Source organism: Colossoma macropomum, unplaced genomic scaffold, assembly GCF_904425465.1.
Source record: "Colossoma macropomum unplaced genomic scaffold, Colossoma_macropomum, whole genome shotgun sequence".
NCBI classification, from domain to species: Eukaryota; Metazoa; Chordata; class Actinopteri; order Characiformes; family Serrasalmidae; genus Colossoma; species Colossoma macropomum.
The window spans coordinates 13,956,320-13,976,823 of NW_023494785.1; the positions used below are offsets into that span (position 1 = coordinate 13,956,320).

General features: G+C 41.4%; 1 protein-coding gene across 1 annotated transcript in view; it reads left to right on the forward strand.

Annotated features, from left to right (window-relative positions):
- Positions 1–20,091, forward strand: part of LOC118816690 (DENN domain-containing protein 4B-like) — a 39,254-nt gene extending 19,163 nt beyond the window's left edge. The window contains exons 6-29 of the mRNA XM_036583223.1: positions 726–967; positions 1,321–1,387; positions 1,999–2,057; positions 3,284–3,428; positions 3,877–4,052; positions 4,281–4,381; positions 4,531–4,746; positions 6,612–6,757; positions 7,012–7,145; positions 7,259–7,373; positions 8,598–8,804; positions 9,254–9,382; positions 9,613–9,757; positions 10,250–10,390; positions 11,674–11,893; positions 12,597–12,870; positions 13,034–13,138; positions 13,646–13,821; positions 14,406–14,565; positions 14,683–14,922; positions 15,434–15,533; positions 15,714–15,879; positions 16,232–16,290; positions 16,411–20,091. Of these exons, the coding sequence (XP_036439116.1) occupies positions 726–967; positions 1,321–1,387; positions 1,999–2,057; positions 3,284–3,428; positions 3,877–4,052; positions 4,281–4,381; positions 4,531–4,746; positions 6,612–6,757; positions 7,012–7,145; positions 7,259–7,373; positions 8,598–8,804; positions 9,254–9,382; positions 9,613–9,757; positions 10,250–10,390; positions 11,674–11,893; positions 12,597–12,870; positions 13,034–13,138; positions 13,646–13,821; positions 14,406–14,565; positions 14,683–14,922; positions 15,434–15,533; positions 15,714–15,879; positions 16,232–16,290; positions 16,411–16,556 (3,669 nt within the window). The 3' untranslated portion in view covers positions 16,557–20,091. The remainder of the gene's footprint in view (positions 1–725; positions 968–1,320; positions 1,388–1,998; positions 2,058–3,283; positions 3,429–3,876; positions 4,053–4,280; positions 4,382–4,530; positions 4,747–6,611; positions 6,758–7,011; positions 7,146–7,258; positions 7,374–8,597; positions 8,805–9,253; positions 9,383–9,612; positions 9,758–10,249; positions 10,391–11,673; positions 11,894–12,596; positions 12,871–13,033; positions 13,139–13,645; positions 13,822–14,405; positions 14,566–14,682; positions 14,923–15,433; positions 15,534–15,713; positions 15,880–16,231; positions 16,291–16,410) is intronic.
- The last annotated feature ends 413 nt before the right edge of the window (positions 20,092–20,504 follow it).

Here is a 20,504-nt window from a genome sequence, read left to right on the forward strand (position 1 = left end):
CACCGTATTAAAGGTCCATCTGTGGAACAAACAGTTTCTTCATTTCTGGTCCAATGAAACAACAGAGGCAATATCGCCCCAACGCTTCCTGTATTGCAATCTGTCTGAATGTCCACATGTGTCATATGAACGTTATGTAGCACTTTTGTTTTTAAGTGAAGTTTTCATTCGACTGAGCAGGCAGTAATAAAGCCTGGGTGTGTCTAGCTTAATTTGTATATAATTATCAACTAAATTTGGTTGATTGGTTTATTATGTAGGGACAATTTAATTACAAACAGAGCCAGTTATGTACAGATCACTTTTGTCCTTTCAATAAATAAAATAGCAGTAACAAAACTGTATTTTGTGTTCACTCTGTTTTCAGGCTTTATTTGAAGATCTGTACAATTAAGTGTGGCAGATATTCAAAAATGGAACCATAAGGAGGGGCGAATACTTTTTCATGGCACTGTATAGCAGGATTGCATAAAGTAGAAAATGACTTAGACATACTCCTGAAATAAATGCACTAAAGGTTCAAAATAAAATATAATATGTATCATAAATAAGTGTAATACAAACGTTAAGTAAATCAAATGTAAAGGTTAAGTATGTAGAATGTTAAGGAAATACACTACAAGTTCATTCGCAGTTGCACTACCTTATTTGCCCTCATCTGGTCTTCTCTGCTTTGATCTGATGTGATTTTATCTGATCTGCTCTGTGTTTTTACTCTCTTTCAGGTGTATGGAGCTGCTATCCAGTTTTATGAGGCATACCCACGGGAGGCTCTGTCTGAGAGGCAGCGGGTGCGACTGGGATTGGTCAGCGTAGTTGACCGCCGGCCCATCACTAACCGTACAGTACAGGTGAAGAAGAGCGTGTGTGTGCTTTCACACTGGCCTTTCTTCACCGTCTTCCAGAAGTTCCTCACATTCGTCTATCGGTACTCCATCTCTGGACCTCATGTGCTGCCTATTGAAAAGTAAGTGTAACTTATTCAGACTGGGATCTCATAATTTATCACTTGGTGGTTTTCACATTGATTCCCAAACTGGCTGTTACATTTAGTTGTTGAAGCTTCTGTGTATTTTTTTCTGTGTATGTTTTCTCTTTTCCATGATGCAAAAAAAAAAGAACTTGTACCTAACTTGTACTTGACAATAAATAACATGAAATGACATAAATTAAATAAATAAATTGTGGCCTCTGACTTTTGCAGAGTAATGTAGGTATAGTTATCACACACATGCCAGTCTGCACACTGAGCAATGCCACATCAGCTGGTCTTTATGTCTATTAGAGGCCTAACAAAAGTTTATTTTGCTCTCTTTGCAGGCATATATCCAGCTTCATGCACAACGTGCCCTTTCCCTCCCCTCAGCGCCCACGCATACTGGTGCAGGTGAGACCAGTGCACTCCTTCCTTCATTTAGGATTTAGACTGGAACTCTTTGACATACACTATATAATTCATCAGCGTGTAAATCTCTAAACTAAGAGCTACATCTTAATATAGTATGTTATCCATGGCACACTCACAAATGATGTTTAAGATATTCATTGTGTTGTCTGTATCAGATTGCTGCAGCTTTTTAGCTGTAGATTTTTTGGCTGTCCTTGCTGTCTGAGAGATTTTGTTGTGTTTCTGGAGTTATAAATGTGTGTGGATATCACTAACTACCCCACTTCCTCTACAGGAGTCACTGCTTAAAGGCCACAAAGTCAAGTAACAGGGTAAAAGAGGGTTCTACAAGGGCTCTAGTGTGATATAATCATCAGAAAACTGCCACAATCGCTGTAATCACTACAACTGATCTTAATACATTTGGGTCCAATCGCAAAATCTTCTGTCTGTTCCATTCAGTTTAGTCCAAATTAATTATTCACTTCTCTAATTCATGAGTAAGTAATTAGTTAAAGTCTGGTGAAGGTGGGTGTCTTTTTGATTAGGTGGGGCAGCTGAGCTGTTGGTGGGTCAGACTGACTGTTTTAAATGTTTTCTTCTTTTCACAGCTGTCTCCATATGACAACCTCCTGCTGTGCCAGCCGGTGTCCTCGCCCTTACCCCTGAGGTAAACCTGGCTGTGCTTCAGCCTTGCTTGTCTGTGCTTCATGTTCAGACTGAAAAGATTTGGACGCTGATCCATAGATGTTTATCAGAGCTCTGTCTCTGCATACTGCTTTGCTAGAGCTGTGTGAACAGCGACCATCTGGCTGAGAATTGTGGAGCTTAAGTTGAATTCACTGAACATGACAAGTCCCAGGACTAGTAGGAAGCTGGACTGGACTTAGAATTGGCTGGAGCCCCAAGTGATGTTGACTGTGGATTTGTATAGTCTGATTGTGGACACAAGGCCTGGACAGTCCATGATGTTTTCTTTCATGAGTGGCTCGTAAATTATCCTTTAAATTCTTTTGATTACATAATAGGTAAAGGTTAATTAATTAAATTAATTATCCAATAGTAACAAAAACACGAGAGGCATTTGTTGACATTTCTTGACAGAGGCATCTTGTTGATGTTCTAAGGTGATGAGATGAAATGATAAGATATGCAAACAGGTTAGGGATTTGCGGTGAGCGTCGAAGTGTGTGGAAACTAGATATATAATGCTGTTAAGCTCTATGAAAAGCTGAAGCTGGAAAATACATCCGGTCTTTAAACAGCCTTCATTGTATTTATAGGCAAAGTGGAAAATACAAAAACACCAGAAAAATGAAATAGTGAACACAACTGAATTGAATTATGATGAAGAGTAGCCTTCAGCCGATAATTGATATGGATATGTTGTGATAATTTGTTCTGATATTGTGCAAGTTATCATTCTCTTGTTCTCTGTAGGCTATACAAACAGAACATTTCCAACTAATGAATTACACACATACATACTTTGTGCCACATGGAAAGATTATAAAATAGATTTTCCGAATGGCAAAGAATTTATCCAAAAGAAGGGTGCCAGCCTGCCAAGTTGGCAACATTTTGGCTTCCATCCAAATTGAACGTGTCGAAATCACCGAATGTTAAGTGTTACATGTCATCTGTGCAGAATGCAGTTATCATTATAAACTATTATATCATAAGCTATACTGACTGGCAATTATATCACCTTTAGTGAAAATACCTGCTATGGAGTAAAGCTCTATAATGCTCACATGTGATACTTTGTAACAGATTTGACAATGATATTGTTTTTCAGCAGTCTCATGATTATGCAATAAATACTTTAAGCTATTGTAGTGTTAAGTAACATTTCTGTGAGTTAAACATGCCCTTTGTTTTGTTGTATGGCTGCAGTGGGGCCAGCTTTGTGAAGCTGCTGCAGAATCTGGGCGCAGAGAATGCATGTGCTCTTCTGCTGGCCGTACTCACAGAGCACAAGCTGCTGCTGCACTCCCTGAGGCCGGACGTGCTCACATCAGTCAGCGAGGCCCTGGTGTCGGTCAGAAACCTTCCTTCTTTCCTCCTCTACCCCTTTCCTCACTCTTTCTCTCTATTCAGTCTGAAAAGAGTACCACAGTTGAAACAAAACTAGCACTGATTAAGAAAAGCTAGTAACTGGGCCATCTTAATTATTCAACTTAACTAGTTAATTAGAAGTTCAGTTGACTTAGACTTTAAGGTAGCCCAGTGTTCTAAGTCAAAACAACAAGACTTTTTTGCAACCTTTGTAGTTTTTGTGTGTGCAGCAGTAAAACTTGTGTGGTCTTTTTTGTGCGTGCGTCTTGGAGCACCACTTTCAAAGTAGGAGCTACTTACTATTTTAAGTCAGTGCTCTCAGTAGTTTAGTTTTGGCTGATTTTGACATCTGCCAATGTCAACAGCTCTTTTTTCTATGTCTCTGTTTCTTTACCTCTCTCACCTCCTTCCTCTTTCACCCACTCTTTCAGATGACGTTTCCGCTGCGTTGGCACTGTCCGTACATCCCGCTGTGTCCTCTGCGGCTGGCGGATGTGCTGTGTGCCCCCATGCCCTTCATTGTGGGCGTTCACTCCAGCTACTTTGACTTGTACGACCCCCCCTCAGATGTGGTGTGTGTGGACCTTGACACCAACACCATTTTCCAGTGAGTTTTGCTGCCTGTTGTTGCCCTGGCAACTGATGACACAAACAGCCCAGTGTGCTCAGTGCTGCAGGTGTTTGGTGCTGAGTGTGGCACAATGACACAGAAGCAGGGCTACTGCAGTTGCAAGCAAAAAGCAATGATCACAACAACAGTTCAGTTTAGCAATGTGGACAACTTGTGAAAGAACTTCCAATCATAATCAAATAACACAAACATGGCCATCTTTAGATCGGAAGATAAGAAGCCCTTGTCATGGAGATCTCTACCCAGGAAACATGGGAAAATCCTGCTCAACTCCCTCACCAACCTGCACAAAACTCTGGAAAAAAGTGAGTGTGAAAATAGATCTGTAGCACAAATCAGTGTGAATTACACCAGGTAGCAAATCTGAGAGAAGAGAACAGGGTGGATAACTCACATTGTCAAATGGCTTTAAACTTTTCTTTCTTTTCTTCTAACTCTTATTCCCCACCCCCAGTCTGTACCCCTGGTCAAGAGGAGGCAACTCTGGAGTTCTTGCTGACAGATTATGATTTGATCTATGGGCGTCAGAAGCAGCTGGAGCTGGAGATCCAGGAGGCCTTCCTGCGCTTCATGAGCTGCCTGCTGAAAGGCTACCGCTCCTTCCTCCTGCCTATCACTCAGGCTCCTTCTGACAGAACCACCGACTGCAGCTCCCTCTTTAACTTGCAAGGTAACCTCCAGAGCTGGTTTCAACCTCCCAATTGTGTATCAGTGTCAGCCAGTTAAAATGTTAGTTTGGCAAAAAATCAAATTACAATCAAAGGCTGTCTTAATTTGGTAGAGTTGCATGATTAATCATGTTTTTATCATCATTGTGATTGAGTTTCTGGAATGAGCACAGAGCAAATGATTTACCCATTGCACTTGCATTTTTCTGTTGTTAACTGCTAGCCTGCTTTAACCGGGGTGATTATTCTCAAAACCAGTATTGTGTGTAAAATGTGTGAAGTAGTAATGGATATGGGCTCAAAAAAACAGCATCACCATGAGGGGCTCTGTATAAAACAGGGGTCGGCAACATGCGGCTCTTTTGCTGCCCTGTTGCAGCTCTACAGCAGAATTAGATTTTTTGGTTGAAAATAAAATAATCCTCCTTTGCAGTAAAATAAAGCTCTGCTGATCGTTCTAACACAGTTTTAACAATAAATAGGCTTAAACATTGCAGTTAACGTAGCCTATAACTGCTAATTCACCAGCTTTGAAGCTTGAGACGCAGACTACTGGTCACATAGCAACGCAGGCAACAGTCTCATCTAGCTAGTAGCTAACAAAAAGGCAAAGAGAAAGATCTAAGACGAACGTGGATCATTCGGAGAACGGGGAAAAAGTATTGGGCGAATGAGAAGCTGACTTCAGACTCGTAAAAAGTCTAACGAGACATTTTACAAGAAACTATTCTACTTTTGAGGAAAAGTTTCCTGCTTGAGATGCGAGAAAGGCAGCTATAGCTGAGCTGAAGCTTAAAACAGAGCAAAATAAGTCTGCATTTTTGTTTATATTTTTAGCCTACACCAGGACATTAGTACATACTGAGGCATATTTACAGCCAAGATGGTAAGATGAACTTGAGATGCATAAAATGCTGTGGCTCTCAAGGTGGTTAGATTTTTGTTGAAAGGACAAATGGCTCTTCTTAACATTTAGGTTGCCGACCCCTGGTATAGAAGAATACTGTTTAGAGAACGCTGACCGTTTTTCTAATAAAGGGAGGTTAGCTAGATTTCTGTTTATACAGTAAAACAAGAAATACAAGTCCATACTTGAGTGACGTAACTAAAAACGGCCCTTTGGAAACCTAATTTGTTTTCCATACTCTTGTTTATTTTTATGGATAACAGCATGTCATACAGTGTCATAAACCTCATAACCAAGTCTGAGGCAAGTGTTTGATAATTTATACATACTTGGCTGTAAATATGTCTCAGTATGTACTAATGTCCTAATTGGTGTAAATAAGCTTACATCGGTTGTTAGCTTCATTGCCCTCGTAGTTTCATTGCCGAACTAAAGTAGCCATCTTTGGACACCAAATATCTTATGTAGCTAATCTTGGCTGATCAGCTACAGTTGGTAAGGTAAAATTGTATATACTTGATGTGTCATTAAACTGATGCTTTAATAAAAGGATCTCAAACTCAGTTCTGAGAGAACCTCTGTGGAGTTTAGTGTTTACTCTGCTCTGTTACACCCAATTACACCCATGCAGGGCTTAGTAATTAGCTGATATGTTGAATGTGGTTTGTTAAATTACAGCATTGTAGCATTAAGGGCTGGAGTCTGACACCTCATTCCTAAAGGCTATTGCAGTATGGTGTTAATTGTTATGAATTATTTTGTCAGTGGCATATTTAGTAAGTTACTTTGTGCTGACTTTCTTGTGGAAATGCCTTAAAGATTCATCATATATAATAGTCACTCAGCAGTGTTATTAACATTGTAATATGTTGTTTCTCCTGTCTAGGATAAGAAGCTATTTAGAGGAATGAATCACACTAATATTCCTATGTAAATTTTTGATGCTTCTATTGTGATAAGGTTTCCTGAAGTCACGAGAGCGGACACAGCAGAAGTTTTACTCTCAGCTCACCAGGACTCAGATGTTCACGCAGTTCATAGAGGAGTGCTCCTTCGTCAGTGACAGACACGCATGCCTGGAGTTCTTTGACGAGTGTGTTCAGAAGGTCAGAGTAATATTATTTTTCTGATGTGTATTTTTTCTTGAAGGAAGTTTTTCTACTCTTTTTCCGTAAACATTTTTGGAAAGCAGAGCTAATAGAGCACACTCTCTGTCTTTTTTATTTACTCTCCCTCTGTTCCTCCCTCTGTTCTCTTTCCTGCTCTCTCTCTCTCTCTCTCTCTCTCTCTCTCTCTCTCTCTCTCACTCTCTCACTCTCTCTCTCTCTTTCTCTCTCTTTCTCTCTCTTTCTCTCTGTAGGTGGATGTGGAGAAGCCAGAGGAGGTGAGGCTGATAGATCTTGATGAGGCTCACAGTGGAGAGCACACAGTGTTTATAATGCCACCAGAGGAACCTCAGGAACCTGACGGCTCAGAGTGTCCTGCACTCTACAGGTGACCCCTGCTACACACATACACCAACTGTTACCGATGCCATCTGGAGTTTGTCTTGAGTTGTTTTAAACTGTGTGCAATGTCATTAAGCTTACCTGTGTCTGTGTGTGTAGCTATGAGACATTTCCTATCCTGCAGCCTGAGTTGTTCGACCGGCCGCAAGACCAGCTCCGCACCCCAGCTAAGGGAAGTGCCCCGAACAGCCCTGCCCCTCGTCGCACTAAACAGGTACATGTCACCAGTAAGATCTGATCCAAACCCTCCACCAATTATTTCCTCAATCCAGGCAGAAACGCCACTGCTATATCAATAATTAACTAAATCTGCATCCTCCCATCAATTTGCTCTGTATAAGAGTGTTTACTAAATACTGAAACTAAGAATGTCTTGGTCCAGTTTATGTGCACACTGACAGGGTGTTAAACCTGCACTCTGTACTGTGTACTGTGCTTGTGTATTAACATCACACGTACAGGTTCACAAAGAAGGTCAGGCTTGATGTTTAGGTCTCAAAGACAAATCATCATTATATTGATGAAGCTATGACATAACTTACATCCCTTTTCACCAAGTTTGGACTAAGTTCTCTTTTTAACATGCTTGCAATCATCAGATTCATCCGCTCAGGGAAGGGGTCTGAAGCGAAACTGACATTAAATATTCTTCTGTACGTTGCATGCAATTATTGATTATTTCAGAAAGGTCTCGAAAATCCCCAACATTTGCATGAAAGATTTAAGCTTGAAAGTTAATAAAATATTTAGAGAAGATATTCTAGGCTGCCAGTTAATGCTGCAATAAAATGCTTTCATTATTAGTACATGAATAAGGACACTCTAAACTGATGCGTTTTGTTTTTTTGGCCTATTTGTATTGAAATGACCATTTTATAGTGTCTTTAACACTAACATAAGATCAAATTTGATTGGCCGATCTGATGTTTTGGCTGCTAGTTACTTTAAAATGCTGCTGTGCAGTCACTTCATTTTTGATATATGCATAATGTTACGGAGTTTTGTTAATTTGGACTAGTTATGTAGAATAACTATTTTATAATATGATTTAAAGCTGCTCTAATATGTTAAGTTGGCTTCTCTTTTCTCAAGATTTTGAATGTGCTTTTAAAGCTAATGGCAGTTTTATACCAAAAGTGGTGCAGCACATCCAGCAAAGCTGAAAGTTTCCATGATATGTTTGTCCTTAGTCATGACTGAAAAGTAGTATATTTTATACAAGCTTCTAGAAACATGCTGCTCATGGCGAATGACAAAAAATAGATTTGCAATTGCTGCCTACTTAGATTTTACATGTGGCTAGTTTAACCATGTATTAACTTGCACTTCCCTTTTTCTCAGTAGGGTTTTGCATGCGTGTGCACTTTAATTTAGTCACATAGCCTGCTTTCTACTACGATAACCGAGTATAATTTCCATGTTTTCTGTTGCTGTACAGGAAATCAAGCTTGCGCAAAAGCGGGCTCAAAAGTACTCCTCAGTACCAGACATGTGGTCCAAGTGCCTACTGGGCCACTGTTATGGCCTGTGGTTCATTTACTTGCCCACATTTGTGCGGGCCGAGAGCAACAAGGTACGCGCCCTGCACACGGCCTATGAGGTGCTCAAGCATATGGAGACACGCAAAGTGGTGCTGCCGGACGAGGTGAGACCTCATTCTGCTAATAGACGAACCACATAGTCCGCTAGATCTCTCTGTTGTGTCTCAGGGAAAGTCACAATAGAGTGCACAAACCTGCCTGTTTAATTTCCTACACTCCACAGTTGTGTAGTTGTTTTACAGCGTCAAGACCTATCCTTTTACAGTTTAATATTAACAACATTGACTGTCACTATAACCTTTTTTTTGTTAAATATTTTTCACAGACAGAAGGAGTATGTTAACTTAGAACATGGTTCTGCATTATAAATGCTGATTTTTCTTTCCCAGCTTTCTTCCCAGTTTCCATAGGGCTCCGTTATGATAGTAACTGTAGTTTCTTCTGCAAACAAATCTGCAGAGCCAAACAGTAATCTGGCTCAGCATGCTAGAACTATAGAGTGAAATATGATGTTAGTTTTGCTTGGCCTCATGCAGTGCTGGTTGTGTTGTAGGTGTGTTATCGGATCCTGATGCAGCTGTGTGGGCAGTACGGACAGCCTGTGCTTGCTGTCAGGGTTCTGCTGGAGATGAAGAAAGCTGGAATCACTCCTAACACCATCACATATGGATACTACAATAAGGTATGTGCCTAAAAGAGAAGAATACCACTGAAATCCCAGTGATGCTTAAACTCTGCAAGTGATGTAAATGATTAAATACGTTTGAGGTGAAAGTGTAAAATACATAATAAAATTTATGACCTGTGTGTGTGTGTGTGTGTGTGTGTGTGTGTGTGTGTGTGTGTGTGTGTGTGTGTGTGTTTTCTCTACCACATTGTCTCATTTACTTATGCACTGCCTTGCATTTGCAGGCTGTGCTGGAGAGTAAGTGGCCATCCACCAATCAGGGAGGTCGTCTTCGCTGGGCCAAGCTTCGCAATGTTCTGTTGGCTGTGGCACACTTCAGGCAGCCAATAAAACACAGACAAAAGAGTGACTCTGTTAGCTCCAGACAAGGTTTGCATGCTAAATTATGTATGCTAAATTATAGTTGTGTCTCAAACTGAAGAGTGCAGCCAAGGGAGGAAAGTTCTTGCTAGCTCTGGTATATGAAGACTCATCTCTAGTGCTTGCTCATGCATATTTGAAGTCCGTACTGACACATCACAGCTTACTGATGTAAGCAATGCAGCACGATTAGAACTTAAATTAAATTAAATTAAAGTAAATTAAATGCTGATGTCGCAGCATCTCCCTATTCACAGCTGTTTCTCCTCTTTTTCCAAATGGTGTTGCATTGCACAAGTGAAGGTCTCGATGGTTATACTAGTTGAGTCCTTCAGTTTTTCACGATTGTATTTGAAGGACACTACAAAATGGCACAGGCTTCAGTGATGTCCAAGAAATGCAGCCTTTCTCGGTCGCATGCTAGGCTTTGAGACACAGCTTATGTCAAAATATGTAGTACACCTGTTATCGCTGTTCGTCCAGTAACTCTTTGTACTACAGGTGACTCCAACTGTAATCTCCGTCCACACTCCACTCTTATTCGCCAGACCAGCTGGAGTGGTTTGAGTGAAAGCTCAAGCCATGAATCATTGACTGGTCCACTCACTAAGAGCAACAGTCTGAGCAGTATGCGAGCTGACAGTAAGTAAAAGGCAAAGAATAATTGCTTTTAGATTTTATAAAAAATGCTTCTTATAAATTTTCATATATATAGTAAATGAAACTGGATTTGTAATTGTGGTTTCTATGAATGTCGTATAGCTGCCAGAGGCAGTGTAAAGCACATGTATGCTCTTTGAGCATCTGTACAGGCTGAGATATTTAGAAACTAAATGAATGAACTATTGATGAATGACTAATGATTTACCAAAAATATTAGTACTAAGAAATTACTAAGTACTAAGAAAGATTTTGCAGTGTGCCAATAAATAGCTTTTCGTGATTGTGCTATTGCCAGGATTCAAATTTCTCCCAATGATATGGCAAAGTCTTAAACAGCTGTGCCAGTGTGGATAGTTAGTCATTTTATGCCATAACTGGTGAATTTGAACGCAAGGCATCTTCATGGTTTGTGTAACAAGAACATGTAGATGTATCCTATTGTCACATTTGGCAGCGGCCCTGAACCAGAGAAGCCTGAAGCCTCCCATAGCTGTGGGTGAAGTAGCCTACTGTGTGAAGCAAGCTATCCTGGAGTTCTGCGAGTTCTCTGAAGCAAGATATCATGGTGTTCTCCCTGCCAGGTTTTCAGACTGCAGTAAAGAGTGCAGTGCAATCAATAACTGACAGAGAGGGAGTTCTCTCTGTGTCCCAAGTGCAGTATGATGTTATCGTAGATGCTAATCAAGGTGTCATCTGTGTCATGTGCATTTCATACTTGAGCGGTACAGGGTATAACATACGCCCTAACTTCTTTAGGGCAAACCACAAAGGAAACCATGCTCTTCAGGTCATAACTGCCTTGTCTGCTGTGGTCTCTGGTGTTCTAGATCTAAGTGAGCTGTTGGCAGTTTCATAACGCTCAGCAAGGTAGCCTCTCCACTAGATACAGTAAGAGTTGAAAAGAATAGTTTCTCTTTAGCATGTTTGAGGTATGTGATGCTCGATAAGGCAGAATTATATCCAAAAAGTGAATCTGATGCAACAGTAGATAAAGCCTTAGGATCAAGAGATGGAAGATCCTCATGCTGCCAAAGTCACATAGTATGGAACTGTAGTGTGAGAAACCAACAACCAGCACAAACATATCTAAGGAAAAAAATGAATCGAGTGCTGGGAAGTCATATATTTTGTTGATATAAGGTCTCTATCTGTTCACTGTACACTGCACTTAATTCAGTGGTCATTAGGGATGAAGCAGAACCTAAAAGTTGCTCAGTATGCTCTTTCTCTCTGCTTTTGTTTTCCTTTTTCCCCCACCGTAGAGTCTAAGTTGTCTAGACAAGCAGTGCTGAATGCAGGTATTGATGACCCTGCTTCTCGAAAGCCTCCTGTTTACCGTCGAGATACCACCACACCCTCTCCACTGCCCCCTACTGACCGTATCCTTGTGCGCCGCAGTGATGTCTGCCTGTCTAACTTCTACAAGGAGTGCGCTGAGCCAGAGACAGACTGCCGATGCCAGCCGACTGAGAGAGATAGCAGGTACACACAGATTAGGGGACAGTGGGAATTTAAGTAGGCTTCAGAATCTGGTGTATAGAATGTTTACAGAAGTTCTGAGAATTTATTATTGTGTTATTATACACAACGGTAAATTGACCCTTCCATGGTCCACCTACAAATGTGTTGCAGCTGCTATGGGTTGGACAAGCTTTACAGAAAGTTGGCAGAAATACCATTTAACATAATTAGGGATTGTACATTGAAGTCGGAATATGCCATGTTTGTCGAGATATGTAAATTTAGAATGTGTGTGTGTGTGTGTGTGTGTGTGTGTGTGTGTTTTAGTTTAAGGTTATACTGTTGTGATAGATTATGTTAAAGTTGTTGGGAAATTCATTATTTTAATTTATTACAATGACACAAACCAGCTCATTTTGTAAATAGAAAGTCAGTGTTGTGTTGACAAACATTGTAGCATTCCAGTGTGAATATTTAACATATTTTGTCAGTGTTCTGTAAATCTGCTTATCCAATTCTACAAGAATACATGTGTGGGCAGAGCATGGGTAGGTCTGTTTCTAATAGTTTTATCTTAGTAAATACTGTAGGCATTTTGTTGCATTGTAGTGTGAGGTAATGTATCTTGCAATACATTGCATATATTACATTACAACATCAGTTGTCATGTATTTTTGCTTCATTTTCTCTTCTCTTGGCCTTCCTTGGTCCCATCGTCCACCAGGCCTGCAGAGCAGCGGGAGACACTGAACCGGAAGGCGGTGGACGAGAACTACAATAACGTGTCGTCTCCAAGCCGTGGGCTGGCCGGTAAACTGCAGCAGCTGCTCACTCCCACACGACACCGGGCCTCAGGACGCCGTGCAGCCAGCATGGACGACCGGCGACTCGGCGCTAATGGCCACTCGCGCAAAGCAGAACAGAGGCAGTCCCGCAAAGCACAGGTGGCTGAAAGTCTGTTGAAGGCCAAAGAGCGACTCTACAATGCCACTTCTGAGGTGAGGAGCAAGCTGTGTCAATTTGGCAAATAAACATGTTGAAGTAGAAAAATTGTCTGTGCCAACCACCAGTGTGTAAAGTGTTTTGCAGTGTGGAGCTTTCAAGCAGTTTTCAGGAACTTTAACAGGCAAAACTAGTGTTTTTTTGTCTCCCTTTTTCCAGAGCTCATTATCTGTGGGGAGTGACATTGACCTGACAGAACCCCCAAATTCAACTTTTTCGCTCAGGAAGTCATGGGATTCTGCCCAGGAAGGGGCTGGGCTTGAGGTAATCTGTTTTACACAGAAGGAAATCCTAGGTCTTATGAGAACGGCCCCCTCTCTCTCTCTCTCTCTCTCTCTCTCTCTCTCTCTCTCTCTCTCTCTCTCTCTCTCTCTCTCTCTCTCTCTCTCTCTCTCTCTCTCTCTCTCTCTCTCTCTCTCTCTCTCTCTCTCTCTCTCTCTCTCTCTCTCTCTCCCTCCCTCCCTCCCCCCTCCCTCCCTCCCTCCCTCCGTCCGTCTTGTTCCCTTGTTTTGTCAGTGAGAGTTCTGAATCATAGCACTGAACTCAAATACCCTCTGCTGTCACCAGTTGTGACATGCTGGCATGGTTCATTTTCAGCCACTTGAGGTTGCAACATTTAGACTAAATTGAAGTCAAATCAAATTGAATGCTAAAAATTTGTTCAAATACAATTTTACAACTATTGTTGTCATAGTATACTCAGTATTGTTAGTATTACAGTGGTTTCCTGTTTGTTTATGAAGGTTTTGTACAACTGTTCTCCCTGTATAGGTGGTGATGTCGAGCTGTAGTCTATGTCGGAGCTGTAACTCACTAGTGTACGATGAGGAGATAATGGCTGGCTGGACTTCAGATGACTCCAATCTTAACACCAGCTGCCCCTTCTGCTCAGCTTCCTTTGTGCCTCTGCTTAATGCTGAGATCTGTGACATGGGGCCCGTCAGCAGGTAACTCTTGTGCACCCCAGATCCAATTTGGAACTGGTGTTGCTTCAGAATTCAAAATGTGACAATTAAATTTACTGAGCTATTTGTAGAGAGTAAAATGTCAAAGAAGAGCCAGCAGGAAAACATTGTTCTTACTTACCTTGACAGCAATGTTTGGTTTAGTCACTGAAAATGTTACTTAAAAGTTTGCTTGGTCTGCTTGGTCAAATGAACATTCAGTTTGTAGTGCTCAGTTTCAGTTTGGGATCTCAAACACAAGTTGAGCAGCTTCTCTTATACATTTCTTTATGCAACTAAGCATCCTCTAAGTTAGCATCTGTGATAGCATCCTCAAACTGTGAGAAAGCTTGATAATGACAAGATATTCCAATGATAGGTGTATAATTTGGGCACTTTTAAGTTAATACTCATTCACTGGCAATTACCACATGACCGAACTATTTTTGAAGCAGAGGAGGGTCATTACTGAAACTGGTTGAGGTTGGATGTTTCAGAACTGGTTCTAGAATGATACTGGTGAAGCCTAGTGCTTCTTAATATATTGGCTCTTATGTCTGTGTGCTGCTATGTATTTCTATGAGCAGTCTAGAACGTAGTAACTTAAACTTGGAGGGTGAGGTGGAGAGTGCAATGAGGCCCCCTGGTGGTCCTGATGTCTTCCTGCAGCACCTGCATAATGGAGTGAATGAGCATGACTCCAGTTCAGAGACCAGCACATACTCTGAGAGCAGCAGTAACACTGTGGTAAGACTTTATCTGCTGTCTACTTTAACTACTAGTTTACCTTTGACTCAGAGCGTGCAGGTGCCACAGTCACTGATGTGCCTGTGTAAATGCTTGTGTATGTTTTTGTATGGGTAGAGCTCATCCCTGGGTGGGACCCCTCAGGTGACGGTGGCATACCTGAGCCCTCTGGTGTTACGTAAGGAGCTAGAGAGTCTGTTGGAGAATGAGGGAGAGAGCGTTCTCTCTCAGGTCCAGTTGCTGGTCAGCCACTCCATCCTATTCTGGAACCTAGCGTGGTACTTCACTCGCCTCGGCCTTCCCAGCAACCTGCTGCAGCTGGTGCGGGTGTCACCATTAGCCTCGCAGTTTTCACAGGTAATATTCACACTCATGTGCACACTTACATAGACTGTTATATTAGTGTGGTCGTAAAAGTTTGGACACCCCTAGTCAATTTGCCTGTTGATTTTCTGTGTGTAAATAAGTTAACACATCCTCTACAGAGAACACACTTCTGAAAATTTTAATGCACAATTACAGTTTATTTGTTGAATTCAACATATTGGAGAAAACATAAAATGTGCCCTGTGATAAAGTTATAGCACATTTTATATTTTGTTTTTTTTTCCTCAATATGTTATACTCCAAACTGTAGTCAGCAAATAGAGACTATGCACTGAAATCTGCAGGAAAATGCCATATTTGAGTTTGTTCCCTGTAGATGAAGTGTTAATTTCACTAAGAAAATCAACAAAATGTGTGATTTGACTGGTGGTGTTCAAACTTTTGCATAAAACTGTAATGGTCCACATAAAAATGCTGCGAAAATAAGTTATGAGAATCCTATAACAGATATGTTGTGTGTGCATGTTTGAATGTGTCTCAGAGTTCAGAGAACACTTCAGTAAGGGTGAAGTTATTGTGGGACACGTTGACACCTGATACGGATCACTGGCCCCCTCTCTATGTGCTCTGGAGAATACACAGTAAGACCATTTGTATTTTTTGTTGCCTCCAAGTATCATCTAAGCACTAAGTCTTTAAAAGACACTTGTTAAGAAGTTAGTTCACAAACTGATTAAAGATACAAAAATGTAACAGTAGCTCTTCGGTGTAACAATCTTTGGCAACATCTTTTCCTTGCTTTGCCACCTTTTCCCGTCTAGGTGGTGTACAGATGCGTAATTACAGCTGGCGCAGGCACAACCACCCCTTCACTCTGAGCTTTCTAGAGGAAGTCCTGCGCTGGGTTGGCATGAACGAGGTACACAAGGCCATCACGCTCTTCCTGGACACTGTCGCAAAGCAACCCGGCACTCCCCGGATACAGAGGTGAGGAACAGGGCTTAAGATTGGCAGGTACAAGGGCCGTAGTATACAGTACGGTCAACAACTAGTCACTTTAGAATGTGCTGTCGTAAGTCATCACATCTAAGTCAATAACACAAAAATATATACTTAATTGAAGTTAAAGAATTTTAATTAACAATTGAAATAACAGTGTACTTTTTTTTTAGTTTTTAAATGTAGCACTACTGGTTCTTTTTTCTCAGTTCCAACACCATGTCATAATGCATATTGTGCATCATAATGAATTGTTGTGTACCTTAATGAATTGTTGTTAAAATTTACGTTTTTGCTGCATCACCCACCCCTATTGTTGATTTACCTTTCCTGTTCATAGGAGTTTGTACAGGGAATTCTTGTTTCTCACTCTGGCTGCTATGGGCAAAGACCATGTTGGTAAGTAGACTGATGTCCAACACGAGCCCAGTTCTGCACACAGAATGGTTTTAGAATATAATAATAACAGTCTGGGTCATTACTGTATTGTGTGTGTTTCTCTGTTGTTGTGCATTCCAGCTGCTTTCGATAAGAAGTATAAGGCTGCCTATGCCAGGCTGAGTGGCTCTGTGGGTCGAGAGGAGTTGAGAAGGAAGAGGGCTCAGCCGCCCAGCCCCAAAGCTGTGGACTGTAGACGCTGCTTCCTGCTGCCCCTGGAGTGCTGAGGGCCTTAGACAGACTCAGACATACACACAATCTTGTTCTCCTAAAGCTCCTCCTCTCAGAGGCTGCCTTAGAATGTGTTCTGTGGTCACTAACCTCTCTCCCTTGCCCACCCCTTGAGAACACACCTACACATGCTTACACACTCCTCAGTAGATCTTTATTTGATCAGATCTTGATTTCAGACTCGCGCATCTCAGAGCTGCGGGCAGTGGATGGTCATTTTGAAGTCATTTAACTACGCCAGCCCTGTGGTATGGTACTAAGGGAAAACCTTGGGAGTTCCTTGCCACTGTCCACTCTGTGGTTCACTGCTGGAGAGAGCTGCTCACTTTGGTCAGGGACATGTCAGTGTCGTTTGCACTCTGCTTTGGATTGAAGCTGTGAAGTGTTTTCTGTTGTTCTAGCATAAGCTTACTTATCGATTGCTTTAGCTGGGCGTTTCTGACCAGATCTATATACCTAGGGTACAACTTAGAGGGTCTAAAAACTAGGTGTTGTTGAGCTCACAAACTATATTGAAACAATATTGAAACAATACTGAACCCGCAATGTCACTCTCCACTCGCTGTGTCTTGTCTTCGGCTTGACTCATCCAGTCCAGAGCTAGACACAGAAGTCGTGTGCATGATTGCGTCAGTGACATTCTGATCTATGCATTTCGTCAACATTAGCAGGGCCCTGCATCACAATGCCTTCTGCCAACCTCTGCACTCCTGGATTTGTTTCACAAGAAGGCCTCTTTAACCCTCTACTCCTTACAAGCTTATCGGCTGTGCATCCTCAAATCCTGCCTCTGTGGTGTGTGTGCGTGTGTATGTGTCGCCAAACAGCCTTTATTTTAATGGGAAAAACCCTTTAAGCCCCACTCCCTGCCTGTCCCCATGTAAAATTTTGTTGACTCTCTGCACTTTGGGATTCAGGCAGCAATTCTTTGCCTATAGAGCTGGAAGGGAGAGGAGATCTTTGTGTAGAGGGGGCAAGTTCCAGACTGCTGGGCAAGAAGAGAAACCATCTGACTAGAGGTTACAGTGTGGTACTGACTCTGAGGACGAAAACAGAGCATGATGTTTTTCTGAAAGCAGGAGCAAGGCAGCCAGCGGGGGCAGCAAGTGGCCCAGAGCAACCCAGGACATAACTGAGGGAAAACCACTGAGAACAGTGCAGTGGAGTAGGACACAAACACTGGAGCAGCGTCCTGCTAAAGAGTCCTTTCCTTACCAAAAGACTTTACCTCCTTTTTTGTTTCATTTCTCTTTGTTTGTGTTCAGTTTGGTTTTATTGTTTTAATTGCGTGTTTGAGGCTTGGTTTCAATAATGTCGGGGGACGTTTGGTCAGACTTCAGTTCAGTGACTGAGAGGTAAAGGAAAGATTCATAGTGTCACCCCTTTGTTTTCTTCTTGCTGTCCTCCGAAAGGTGGTTGTTGGCACCTTTTTGTGTGTGTGTCCTGTCTTTTGCTTCTGCTGCAGTAATGCCCCGAAAGACTCATATCCCCGGCTCAGCCCTCTAGCACTGTGAGTGACTCCATGTGATTAATGTGGCCTCATATGTTCTCAACCAGCTACACAGCCCCCCCACCACCAGGCAACACAGTGCTCATGCAGAGTTGCCTTCAGAGTTATGTTAAATCCATACTGCACAGCCAGATAGATTCAACCTTAATGTCAATATCAAAGCTCAGGCAGTGTCAATATCAGCTCAGTAGCAAACATGGTAGGGGTTCTGGAATGCTGAGCAAGTTCTGCACAGTGAGAACTGCTGAGTAAAACTGAGCTTAATCTCTTCAGTTTTGCTTTGGAGGGTAGCAGTCAAGCAGATAATACTTCATTCCTGCAGATGACCTGAGGAATGCTTCTGTCATTCTGGCTGACTGCCTGTTCTAATGCAGTTGCTTTAGTAGGAGTTTACATAGGTAGTATTTAGCTTCAGCTCTAGACCAAGCACTAGGAAGAGAAAAGCCTTAGCTTTAGAACCCCTTGGTTGGGTGGACTTTGACTTTGGTCAACTAGCTAGTGAGTTGGCTAAGGCTACCTAGTAAAAATGTTTGTGAGGTAGCTCACATTAACGTTAGGAAAATAAAAAGGTAAAGGTTAGCCATTTCACCAACCTTCTTAGCTAGAGTAAATAGCTCATTCAACATAAAAGGGTTAAGGTTAGCTACAACCCAGCCACATTAGGTAGTTAGCTAGCTAACTGAAACACACTGAATGACAAGAGTGATTTTAAGCAGTTGTGTTTTTTTGTTTGTTTATTTTGCTTAACAAAATACTTTCTCTTAAATAGTTAATTTGTGCTACAAACTTTTAACCAACATTAATTTGAGCTACCTCAACGATTCGGCTAGCCAGCTAACTTAGGTAGCACACTAGCTAGTTGCCTAACATTTGCTCAAGCTGAGGCTTTGCCCATTCTGAGGCTTGGTCTGTGGAGCCAAAATGTCCTTTGGTAACATACCAAAATGTTGGCTAAATCATGGTGTTATTGTGTTCTCCACTCTGCATATGGAAACCACCTCTATGCTTATCTGAGGCTACCCTCACAGTGTGTGATATAATGTTTCTGTTGAACATTACATGTTTATCCCTAGATTAGCACCAAGGCCCCAAGAGCTTTCTGAAGTTTCTTCCATCACTGTGGGCTCTAATCATTTAGCAATATTGTAAAGTTTCATAGAAAAGTGCTTGGATAAGCTGTGTTGCCAGTCTAGCTGAGAGGATATTGTATTCTATAGCTCATCTCTGTGATGTGAGCTGCAGTACTTTGGCCTTCGCCATGTCCTTTCCCTCCACTCTCTGTAACTAATACCTCTGTTTTGTTTCCAATCTCTTTCTTTAAGCAAGCCATTTGTGGCATTGTTTAGAAGTCTGTGTATCATGTGAGTTAAAAGTGATGAGTATGATGAGGGCCTGTACTGTATATTGGGTTTTGTGGGTGTAGTGACCTTATACAGCAGAGCAATGGAGTGCGTCTTGTGTTCAGTCCTGTTTTGAGTTTGTGAAGGAGTCTTGTCTGCTTCTCTGAATATGTGAAAAAAGGGATGAAAAAAAGCTGTGATATAGAAATATAATCATTTCATCATAGTAGGAAGAGAGGCCAAGATGGCAGCACCTATGTTGTGTTCATTTTAGTCTTAATTTTAGGGGAGAAATTTAAAAAGGCACTGATACTAATTTATTAATAATTAGCTGCATACTGGAAAAAAGAAGGGTCAGAAACTGTAGCTTGTTCCTGGCCATGAATGCGGTCAATTTCGTCTGACTTTTCTGCAATGTATACTGATGACCAGCAGGGGACAGCATGCCAAAAGGAGTGTAACTAAAGGTCTGGAATGATTTCACTGTATTTTAATGCATCTGACTGCAACACATTAGGAGGAAATCTGAGTTAGGACAGTTTTTATTTTTTAAGGTTAAATGGGGAAAAAAATGCAGAGCTATATTTAAAGTGTCTTGTGTTCGCTGTAGTAATTTATATAGATGTGACTTCTGTTGTGAATGTTGTTTTTTAAAAAAAAATAAATGGAAAAGAATGCTCATTTCCCTGTGTTTTGATTATGGATTACATTATTGTTAATTTGTTTCTGAGACATGTGAGTCTTACAAGCTTAATTGGTTGCAGCTTGTCAACTCTTGTCATCTTGAGTTGTGCAGCATATAGGCTTAAATGTGTAATAAAATCCAAAATGTGACTCGCAGTGCTAAAATCTTTCACTAATGCTCAGAAATATTCATGTTTTGTAGTTTTCAGTTACATTTATCATTTGGGTTCTCTTTCTAACCTTTATTAAAGGGCACTTACATTATCAGGCATAACATTATGACCACCCTTGTTTCTACGCTCATTGTCCATTTTATCAGCTCCACTTACTATATAGGTGCACTTTGTAGTTCTACAATTACAGACTGTAGTTCATCTGTTTCTCTGCATACTTTGTTAGCCCCCTTTTAC